Source organism: Petromyzon marinus, chromosome 18 (genome assembly GCF_048934315.1).
Source record: "Petromyzon marinus isolate PM22_M1 ecotype Great Lakes invasive population chromosome 18, UKy_Petmar_22M1.pri1.0, whole genome shotgun sequence".
Classification (NCBI taxonomy): Eukaryota; Metazoa; Chordata; class Hyperoartia; order Petromyzontiformes; family Petromyzontidae; genus Petromyzon; species Petromyzon marinus.
The window spans coordinates 8,325,726-8,337,742 of NC_133684.1; the positions used below are offsets into that span (position 1 = coordinate 8,325,726).

The following is a 12,017-nucleotide window of genomic DNA, read 5'->3' on the forward strand; positions in this document are numbered from 1 at the left end:
ATCGCCACTAGGGAGAGAAGGGCGGCCAGGCGTGGTGCTGGCCACCCACCCCCTCGTGTGCCATGCCAGCCTAGCAGCACTCGCCCCAACGGCCTATTTATACGGTGAGTCTTTGTCTTTGTATCGAAAGTGCTTTGAGTACCTTGTATAAAAGTACATTCTAAATGTATATTTTTGTTATTACTGCTACATCAACTCCTCACGCGACGCCATGAGGTGGCAGGAGTGCTAAATGCGCCATCAGCACAAATTATAGCTCAGCGAAGTGGTTGATAACATGGACATTTGTAGCAGTCAAATACTCTAAATGCGGGATGTTGAATTTAAATGTGGAGGGGAAAAACCGGAAGACCTGGAGAAAAATCCACATGGCCACGGGGAGAGAGACCACGCAAACTCCAAGTATGCAGCTGGCGCCAGGTTCGAGATCAAACCCACGACATCCTGTATACCAGGCGAGGGAGTTAACATCTTGCCACAGCAGTGAGACGAGAGGAGAGGGGGGTGGGAGGCAGCGATAGAACGAGCACAGGGACACACGCCGCTTCATTCATCACCCGCGCCAACTCACACGACGATGAGGACGACGCCACCGCCAACGGGGTGCACAATCAAAGCTTGGAACGCGATGCGAGCCGCGGGCGGTGAGATACGTTACCGTTCGTTCTGCTCACGCCGGGGCGGATCGTGGTGCATAGCGGGTGAGGTGCGGGGGTGGGGAGAAGCACATGGAGCTGACACACGTATGGATTTTCATTCGGTGGGGGGGTGGGGGGGGGGGTTAAGAAAAGAAAATGCTTTCCCTCTATGAACGCTCGAAAATCGGTTTGCAATAACCGCTTTTATAGGCGACAATAGAAAAGGGATGAATTTGTTATGTGCGAAATGACCAGCAGAGGAGGGCTTTTCTGACAATGCGTTCGCAGGCCACGGGGGCCTCTGTTGTGCATCTTCAGGGGGTTGCTTCCACGAAACTAATTCCCCACGACCGGGCACATCACTCGGGCCACAAACAACCGCACTACGACAAAACGAACTCCCCGTGGCGCCAAAAAACGTTGCCCCCCGGATTAACGAGGTTTGGTGCAGTCCACCCGGGCACTCCGTGTGAAGGTTGTGAAGACCTGGGCTAGCAGGGCCGTGCATACCACCATTCCCCCACTCCCCCTTTGCTGTGGGATCAGCGCTGGGTGTCTGAAGCGTGGTTACTGAAGCAAGCCAGACCTGGGGGGGGAGGAAGGGGACACCTGGTCACAAGGGCCCTCTTCACCGCTATCTGTTCCGGGCCCCCGGGTCAATGGAGGCAAATTGTTGCGGATGGTTATAAACAAACGGGGATGTCAAGCCTATGCCCTGCGCATCAGACTCACAATAAGTGAATGTTTGTGTACATTACCCGGGAGTGATTACACACGTGGTTTATAGATCTGAGCCGAGACCTGGCCTCGTGCCTGCCCCTTCCATAAATCCAGGGCTCCTGCTCTCAAGCTGATGGCTTGCAGGCCTGCATCTGCCAACTTTGTCTTGGAACTGTGCACCTCACTTCGGTTTTTTCACAGGGCGGAATTTATAAACACCACACGGCCTCACTTTTTAACGACCGATGAAGAACAAAACAAAACAAAGGGCAGAAAAGAAAGACAGCTGATGATGAAGCGCGGTCGAAACGTAAACTGTTTGTCCCGCGGAGTGGTCAGGAATGCGGTGAGCAAAGGGCGCTCAAAGCTCGGTGCCGTACCGTTTTCGGGGTGGTGATCGGTCTCACCGGTGCATCCGTCCGGCGTCGTGCGCTCGTAGTGGGAATCGGCGAGCAGCGGCGCCATCAGCTGAGACCCCGGCAGCTTGGCCGCCCCCGCGGCGGACAGCCCGCCGGCCAGGACGCCGCCGGGCCCGGCCGGGCCCACCGCTGTCCCCGCGACGCCGAGGATGCCGGCCCCCGCGGCTCCGGCGCTGGTGCTGGCCATGCTGGCCGTGCTAGCGCTGCTGCCGCTGCTGGCGGCCGCGGTGGTCGCCGTGGTGGTGGTGGCCTCGGGATCCCCGAGGCCACTGTCCGCCACGCTCTGCAGTGATGAGTCGCAGCACTCTTGGCGGGTGCCGCCATCCTCCAGCATGAACTTCACCCGTCGCGAAGCCTGCTGCTGCTGTTGCTGCTGCTGTTGCTGCTGTTGCTGTTGCACAGGCAAGGATGTAGGGGACCGCAAAGAGAAAGAGATAGAAAATGGGGTCAAGATAGAAAGAGGAGCAGGACATAAGAGATGAAGGAAAGCATAAAAAATGGTGGGGGAGAGTGACAGACAGAATGCACAAACAAGTTGAATAACTTTCCGCCACTTTCATGAAAAAATATATATCCAACAGAATGGTGTGTGTTTGATGTGATACCATTACTGGATGCAGTTAGCACTGTGTATAGACATATTTACATAGTATCTCTAAAGTTGTCTGCCCTAGAGCAGGTCCATGGAAAACAAATTCCACAGTCCCATCTGATCCCACTCATTCACCTCTCAACGCTGCACTCCACGCTCGGGTGCTTGAGTCATAACTGGGGACATAGGTTAGCAGATTAATATGTCTCCTTCTCATATCCGTCCCTCTACGTAAAAAAAAATACGTGGAAGTATTCTTTACACAAACCACCCACCCCATGGTCTTTTGGGAGCTAATCATTTCAGCAGTATTGATTCAGTACCGGCAAAACACTCGACCGGTTTCGACATACACTGTCTCATCAGCAGAGTTCAGCCTTGCCCCGAATGAATGCTGTTGAGCTGGAAAATTGTGAACTGGTTTCCACCGTCTGGGTCTCATCATGGCGCACAACACTGCACACGGAGTCCTGCTCGTAGTCGTAATATGCGTCTACCCATAATGCCCCACAGCAATGCATAATCAGTTTGTGCGCATTTTTCCCCAACTGAACACCGCACCTAACGACGACTACGACAACGACGCCGCCGCTGCCGCCGTCGCCGCCGCCGCCGGTGACTTCGCCGGCGTTCTGCCGGAATTATCCCCGGACATTTTCGACACCGCCACGTCGATCGTTAAAAAAAAAAGAGGGGGGTTTTGTTGCACACGCGTGCTCGACGACGGCGGGAGTTAAACGACAGCGAAATGGGAGCGACGCTGCTGCTGCTGCTGCTGCACGGTTACAGGGAGGACCACGTGCTGCGGTGTGGGAGCTAAATCGATGGGCACGAAGGCAGTAGGGATCGCTTTGCGCGATGCAATAGTAAGCTACGCGAAAACCGCACACGTGCGAGCGAACGAGCGCGCGCGTGCACACAAGTCAATGCCGCTATTGGCCCGATACATATGAATTTGATAGATTTTTGTTGGCTTCTATTTGTTAGTGGATTTTTTTTTTTCGAATGAAATATGTATGCTTTAAATTTGATTTATTCCAATGTAAAAAAAAAATCCTTCTGGCAAAAAAAAAAGAGAAATATCAATGGACTTGCTTTTGATGCAGACAGGCAGCCAGCCAATCCTGCGAGAGAAACAGTCTGAGCTGACCTCGTTTACGAAGACAATTTCACCCGCGCATAATTAGCGCAGGCAAAAAAAACTATCAACATGTCACTGAACGTGACAGGGCAACCACGTTAAAATAAATCAATTTGTAAGATGCTCTGGCAGATGAGTTGTCCCTCAGCGCCTGAATTCTCCCTCACCTGAACTCTCCCTTAAGACCTGAACTCTCCGACATCACCTGAACTCTCTCATCACCAAGCCCCCTTTGTTGTCGGTAAAGGCGCAGCCATGCAATTGTTGTGCTCACACCGCTGCTGGTAAACGGGTCTCCACTGAAGCGATCTCGAGAGAGGGAGGGTATTTTCGCCGACTCTACCGTGCTGGCCAGATGTCTTGGAAGAGGTGGGGGTACCCACACTTAACCCCACCGTACACGACCTGTCGTTCGACTGACCGTGGGTGGACAGACTGACGGTGGTGAAGGAGACGGAATGGAGAAACCGAAACGTGGCACAGGTGTTTCAATTGCGAACACCAGGAAATCGAACCGGCGAGCAAGCCTAGGAGGGCAACACCCTCTGAGAGGGGGGGGGGGGGGGTGGGCCTCTGTGGAGCTCCTTCAAGTCGAAGCCCTTCTGCCGGCAGTGGCGTGAGATAGAAATTGCACACCTGCACCTTTGCCAATACGATGACAATACGATGCGGATTGAAACGGCGTCTCTGAACGCGACATCATCCCCGAAACGAGTCCATGTGTCTCAATGGGTCTCTCTGCGAGCATATGGTGGCGTCTATCTGAAGGAAAGTGCTGTCAGCGAGCACCTATTTTGGCACGCTAAGGCACACCTTTCAAGTCGGGCCGCCAAGGAGAGCGGATATGAGACGCACTGCAGTGGTGACCATGAGCAGCAGAGGAGCCCGTGTTTTAAGTGGTAGGCAGTGCAAATTGAGCTGAAGGATGAAAATTATCTTGACTGGGTATCAGATTTTCGCAGCAGTTCCTTGACAGCTTCCAATTGTTCTACCGTTGTTTTTCATACATATCATTTCATTTTCTTTAAAAAAAAAAGGGGGGGGTGGAAAAACACCCATCCCTGTGCTAAAAATTCCCACGGAACATAGTCTATGAGCTTGTATTTCAGTGGGGGGGGGGGGGGGAGAGGGGTATTTTCCCCCACACACAGAGCTCAGTGCTTCAGAGTTTGGAAGACGTTAAAGGAATGAAAGAAAAGCACAGGCACACAAAATAAACACAAAGCGTCGAAATACACGAAAACATCACCGACCCAATGACGCAACCACACGACGACACGACGTGACGACACGACACGATGGCACAACGACATGACGACACAACCACAGGAGACAACGACACGACGAAACGACATGACGACACGACACGATGGCACAACGACATGACGACACAGCCACAGGAGACAACGGCACAACGACAAGACGAAACGACATGACGACACGACACGATGGCACAACGACATGACGACACAACCACAGGAGATAACGACACAACGACACGACGAAACGATGACACAACGACACGAAATGACGCCACAGCGACACAACGACACGACGACAGAATGACACAAACAAAACTACACAACACGATGACACAACAGCACGACACGATGACACAACAGCACGACACAGCACAATGTCACAATGGCAGGATAGTGAGAGGTGCTGCATGGCAGCTTGGGCAGGCCATTATCCAGCAGTAGATTAACCATGGTTGATAAATGATGATGACGACGACGTTAAGGACTGTATCCGATTGTGCAGCGTTGTTGGTATGGGCCCTTCTGCGAGGAATTAAATGGGACCCCCACCCCATCCCTCTCCCCTGTCCGATTTGGGTCAAACCCATGGTGCCCAAGTGCAGTTGCACCGCCTGTGCACCCCCTATGAGCTACCTCACTGATCAGAGGGGCGTCTCCGGCTTGTTTTGTGTGTGACGGAAACCTCCCCCAATCCCTTCCACTGCTGAGTCCAGCCGATCGTTTTTACTCAAAATAAAGCGCTTTCATGAAAAAAATGTGTCCGACTCTTTTTTTTTACTTTTCATTCTGTGCCGAAGAGTCTCCAACTAAGGTGGTGGGTTTGTTGACGCCCTCCCAGGTAATCGGTGTACGTCCGTGCGCACTAACGTACACCCCGCCGCCCACCGCGATCGGTCCGTATGTATGTTTAATACATACACAGGAAGCGTTCGTTCGGGGCACCCGTGGACAGCTCTCGTGCAATTCGCACGAAGAAAGGAAGAAATAGAAGAGGGGGGCACGTCAAGTGCTCACAAATCCGTCGGGAGTGGGGGGAGAAAATTACGCAATTACACCCTCAGCGGCACTCGCAGGCGGCACCCCGGTACAGCATGCGGACGCCTAGGAAGGGCCAAGCGATCAAGAACATAACAACTGCAGGCGCGGAACTAAAGTGGCCAAGTGAGCAGTGAGGCCCAGCCAGCCCCCCAATTGCCCCCCCCCGTAATGGAGTGCGCTCGCATTCCGCTCGGTGTCTGCTCATTAAAGCCTCGGCTAATTCACTGCAAATTATTTCCAGAACGTGATAAAGGTTCCCCAAAGAGCGGAGATGTTGTACAAACCCACACACACACATACTCTTGCCTCTCCAGCAGCGCACCACCACCACACCACTACCACCCCCCCCCCCACCTCCCCCCGTGGGTTAGGATGATGAACATCGGCAGCAGCGCTATTTTCTCTTAAACGTGTTCTTTGTTGTTGTTTGGGGGTGTGGAGATTTGACTGTGAACTTGTTTTTAACGGGTGCCGGTGAAGGTTATAAATTGCCAAACGCGTGCGAGAATTAGGCACCTTTGTTGAAAACAAATATACCTGCAGGGCCTGATTTAAAAAAATCTCTTAATTATACAGTATATATATTAAAAAAACAAGCACTTTTTTCTGCTAAAAGAGAGAAAGGGAAAAATTATCACGCGAAAGATATTCCACTGATGAGATTTTTAAAAGTACAATTCAGTTCTCAATCCACCCATAGATGAGATCCTCCCCACCCATGTCAGTATGGGGGAGTATTGGTGAGGTTTTTTCACCATCCTTCACTGCACCGATCAATGCGGGTCGGTGAATGCGAGGAGAATAGAGCATTGAAGTACAGCACAACAACGGATTTTTTTTCTCTAATGGATATTTCGGAGCAGTAAAATGATAACAATAACTATAGACATCAATATGCAATCTCTATGTTCCACACTAAATCAATCACGCTGCAAATGCCGGATGGGAGAGATACAAGGATGGACCAATTAATAGAAAAATATTGATTGCCAGTGCGGCGCGTTGGTCAGCGTGGGTAGGCGAGGATGGGGAGGGCAGAGCCGGTTCTTGTATCGTTCACCACCGATGCTAGCCGTGGCCAAGAATCCAACTCGGGTCGCTGAGTTTCACAGCTCATTGCCCTCACCGCTGCACCAACCCGCTCATAAATTGGCAAGCCAAGTTGAACCGGCCAGGTGTGTCCTCAGCGGAAGAGCGGGCGGCTCGCAATCAGATCGCTGCGATTTCCAATCCTGGTTGGGGGTTGACTCAGCCCATCGCCTCTCCCTCCAGGTTTGATAAACAACGAGCACCACTTTACAGGAAAGTAAACAGCGGTTTTGCGAAATTTCCACCACTGGCCAATGGGGCGTAAGCATGACATGAGCATGACATGAGCATGACATGAGCACCAATGCCTCGTTGCTCAATCGAGCAGCAGCAACTCCGCTGCGTTCACGGAGTCCATTTCACTCGTGCACTGCCGAGGCCGAGCGTCGCACGTCAGCGCGGGCTGCTACGAGTGGCTAAATGATTCCAGGGCTTCCATTTATCCCGAGAACTTCAAAGGCGACGCGACAAGCCTGAGTGTGCTCGCTCGCTCGCTCGTGCGCGAGCGAGCGAGGGGTCGCTCAGACAAAACCGCCGCGCAGCCTCGGTGAGGCCTGGATCTCACAGCGTGTGACTGCAGGAGCAGCATGTAGATGGCGACGCTCATCGGCGGAGGAGCTACCGAATACTTTTGATCCTTACTCACGTGCGTCCTCTAATGCGTGTGTTCTTCCTGCCGCTGTCTCTCAAGGGAATGCCAAGCATTGCACCTCCCCATGCTTCTTTGCACTCGGTTCCGTATTTTTTCTGCCGTTATTTCATTAAGAGACTGTTATTAAGCGGCAGGAAGCCTTTGTACCGAGGATTAACAAAATCCACTTATCACGACTTACCACCTCCGCAAGCCTCAGTTTTCACAGCATGTGACACCAGCAGCAGTCTGGAAATATTTATGAGCTAAGGGTGGTCGAAAATTCTGAGAACGACCAAATCAAATCCACGGACTGAGACTGGACTAAAACTCCACCGGTAATTAATCAGCGACCAGATCGAGACTATGACTAAATGACAATTTTTTTTTTACAAAAATTACTAAATTAACACTGATGCAGGCTGCCACCTGCGTGGATATCAGTGGCAGTGGCTGACTGGGATGGCTACAAGTTGAACTCCGTTGTGAGTTAGCGGTCTGAATAATATAACACGGTCGCCTGCTCTTCTCTGTGGAGCCGGTGGTCCAGACAAGACTGAGAAGAGAGCAATGTGCATGGAATTGTGTGGTCTTGTTCTTCTTGATGTCGAGCAAGCAGCTGTAATGTCACATCGAGGTGGCTGAGCCAGACGATTGTGTCAGGAGTAGCGGGGTGGAGCCGCGGGGTGGTACATCGCTGCGATGGTGCTCCCTCCCTTTTGTATTCATGAATCGGCATTGAGTCGTTATATTTTCCACGGTTATGCTCTGAAGTAATCAAGTATTCGCAACTACCATGGTTTTGTGGATGCAGGTTAGAGCACGTGGCTCCTTCATTAAGGAGCCACGTGCTCCCACCTGGACAGGCGGCAACCCCCACTGCAACAGCCCCGAGTCTCCTTATATACGGTCCGAGGCCACGCCCCCATTCCCGAACTTTCTCGCTGGTTCTCGACCGCTCGCTCTACCACTGTCCCCTTCCGTCACCTGGCCACGCTCTTATTCTCGATCATTCCCGTAGCCACCAGTCCATTCGTACTGCAGGCTGACTCCCCTGTTATTACCTCCCGTGGCCACTAGTCCATTCGCACTCCAGGCTGACTCTACTGTCATTACACTTGTTTGATCCAGGAGAGAAACACTTGGTTCGGCATTGTTTTTTTTATTTTAAGATGTTTTTAGGTAATTAATGAGCGTTTATATGCGTGGGAGGAAACCGGAGCACCCAGAAAAAAAAAACACACGTGAGAGGGAGCAACACTATATCACCATCCAGATGGCAACAGGTGGCACACTTGTCCACTGGCTGTACTGCCCAACTGTTGGCGAACCAGGATATGGCAGCTTCTCGATGCGCACGGGAAGGGCGTTTCACAACATCATCTGCGCGTGATTCACCAACCCTAGCCGCTGCCTCCACAAGCAGCCACGTTTCAGCAGCAGCAGGGTAACCACCAACCGCCCGGTCGTTGTGCCCGCAAGCTTCGCTGAAGACCCATTAAGCCGGGGGTTATCTGCGTGGGGCCTTTCATGTGGCGTTTGTTTGTGACTTGGAGTGCTATTGTGGTGGCGACACGCCACACGCGCGCAAGGCACGCGGATGGGTGGCGCGCTGGCGGACGGCTCCTATAGACGTCCACACGTGCTGATGAAGCCACTCCGTTGAGCTATCATTTGTGATAGCCAGGTCGCCTCTGAAAAAAGCTCAGTGGGCCTTTCCCTAGTAAAAAAAAAATAAAAAGTAGTTGAGTTTTAGAGTTCTAGTTTGCCGCATTGAGCCGGGTGCGCCGCTTGCGGTGAGGACAGAGCAGCGGTGAGTCAGCCTCTCCGGGGAGCACGGCAGCGCGGCACTCGCGCTAAGCACTTGTAAATCCCATCAAAGGCCCCAAAACAAACAGAAATTAGGGATCAAATCAGAAATGTGTGCAGTGCGCGTGCGTGCGGGGAACGGTGATGTAGCGGTTAGCGCGCTGCGATACGAACCCGGCAACACGAGTTCGCTTCCCGCTCATGGCCAACACCGGTGATGATTATCAGAACTGGTCCCGTTGCCTTTCCTAGGTCGACTCAGCCAAAAATAAGTACCTGGTACGGTGTGTAAACATCACCACAAGGGAGTCAAAGGTGACCGGACATGTTGTTGGTAACCCAGCCCCTCGTGTGCCGTGCCAGCGTTCATAAGTGCTCACTAACAGCACTTGCCCCAACAGTCTGTTAAGGCTATACTGGGTGGATTTTTGTCTTTGTGTGTGTCGGTGGGGAGCAGTGCTGGAGCGGTGCTTAGCGCACGGCCACCTGGGTTCGACTCCAGCTCGCCGGGAACTCGTGTTAACCGCTGTGGCCACCGCTCCCATGTGTATATAAACACGAGCCGAAATTGTTTGCGCACTGCGCCTACGAGCTCGGTCACGTGCGCTTCGACTCCGGGTCGCCTGGTTCGCGGCACACTGTGGTAACCACTGTGCCCTCCCCCCTGTTACACCCCCCCCCCCAATTTAAGCCAACACAAGCTGGGAGTCGCTAGGTGATGCTCGCATTTGGTCAGTTCCTTGGACGACAGAGGCACACTCTCATTGCAACAGGCCGAGCAAAAATATGTCGACCGATTATTAAAAAATATATATATATATCAAAATCCACAACAGCTTCCTTGGTGCGTCTCTCTGCCCATTAAATTCTTGTTTCATTTCAGGGCCACGGACGAACAGCGCAATTCGAACGTACATCCTTTCGCGTAACGACGCACGCGTAACTTTTTCTCGTGCAACGGCGGCGTTTAGCAGATTGAAGTCTCACTCGGGGCATAACCACGGTGCCTGAGATGTCGGCGGTATCTTGATTAGAGAAGTCGAGGCTGAACTGACATCTCGGTTGCTCGTTAGCAAACTCGCTGGGATGGCCCACGATGTGTCGTGTGGGGGGGGGGAAGGGAGGAGACGAAGAGAACTGATTAAAGACAAAAGGCAAAACCACCCCCCCCCCCCTACACACACACACACACTTTTTCTTGCTTCTACTTATATCCCCCTCTCCCCCCATCCCTTGCTTAGCTCTCTCGATCAGTAACAACGTTAGTTAAGGGGTTTAACTTCACTTTTGATCATTTCTTGCTTTTGTGTATTCTATTTAATTATGTCGTTGCCGTCCCGTCCCCCCGTGATAATACGTATCATGTCCGATTAACACGGTTGGCTACGTACGGTGCGAAAGAGGTTCAAGATACTTACATACGTACACGATGTGGAGGATCCCACTATTTTGGTATTTTTTTTTCCCAAAGGTTACGCCCAGGGAATGCCACCGGGGTGCGCCCTGCACGTACTCGACCCGTCGAACTTCTGCAGTGTGCCGTCTCGGTCGCGATGTGTTTTTGCCGAAGCACTGACATTGCTGAATTTTTTGCTTAACCGAAAGAGAAACAAAGTCAACGGGTAAACCCCCACCGACGTATTCAGATAGCGGGCCGCAACAACAGAGACCCGTCGTATTGATCTCTACGAATACGTATTTGTGCATCCGCTTGCAGTCACTGGAACCCACGTCAGCCCCATGAAACGCGTTGGGAAAGTGGGAATAAGAGAATGTCCAGAAGTCAATCGGCCGATCACAGTTGTCCGACGACACCCCGCTCGAAGCCCTGTCACCGGGTCATGTCGGTAACGACCGTGCGAAAAAAATCGGTGTACTTTTTTTTAAAGTAACAGAAGAAAGGAGCAGCCCCCCGCAATTTCCGGCTCATGCCACCGCTGGCGGAAGGGGCTCCACTAGAGGGTGAACTACTGAGCTCCCTCTCGAGCAGTGGTTCTTCCTGACCTGTGGGTGCACGCACCCCCTGGGGGTGCGAGATGCCCGTCGAAAACAATTTAAGCACGGACACGTAAGTACAACTGCTTTGTTTCATCAAACCTATGAACGTATTGATATTACACTTTTTTTTTACGATCGAGAAACAAAGGGGTGCAAGGCTGCAGTTAAGGCCAAGAACAACTGCTCTAGAGGGTCCTTTCGATCTGCTCTTGCACGCTTGGCCAAACGTCTTGGAAGAAGTGGGAGCTACCCGTACTTTACCGCACCACCGCCACCAACACCACGCGCGACCTGCCTGATCGACTTACTGTGGTGCGTGAATTTTGACTGCTGCGTGGACGGAGGCAGTAGGGGAGTGGGGGGGATTTAACTGCCGCGCCGGGAGATCGAACCGGCTACCCCGAGATCGCAAGTTCAATGTGCTCACTGTTCCACCACAGCAGCATCCCTGAGTACATATATACAGTAACGTACAGTGAGGGAAAAAATATTTGATCCCCTGCTGATTTTGTACGTTTGCCCACTGACAAAGAAATGATCAGTCTATAATTGTAATGGTAGGTTTATTTGAACAGTGAGAGACAGAATAACGACAAAAAAATCCAGAAAAACGCATGTCAAAAATATTATAAATTGATTTGCATTTTAATGAGGGAAATAAGTATTTGACCCCTCTGCAA

The 12,017-nt window shown here is 51.9% G+C and overlaps 1 protein-coding gene across 3 annotated transcripts in view; it reads right to left on the reverse strand.

The window, feature by feature from the left end:
- PCDH9 (protocadherin 9) overlaps positions 1-12,017 on the reverse strand; it is a 134,570-nt gene that overhangs the window by 64,178 nt on the left and 58,375 nt on the right. For 2 of the 3 annotated variants that reach the window (XM_032956294.2, XM_032956296.2), the window contains exon 3: positions 1,739-2,168. In XM_032956294.2, the coding sequence (XP_032812185.2) occupies positions 1,739-2,168 (430 nt within the window). The remainder of the gene's footprint in view (positions 1-1,738; positions 2,169-12,017) is intronic. The other variant, XM_032956295.2, reaches the window with a different exon arrangement.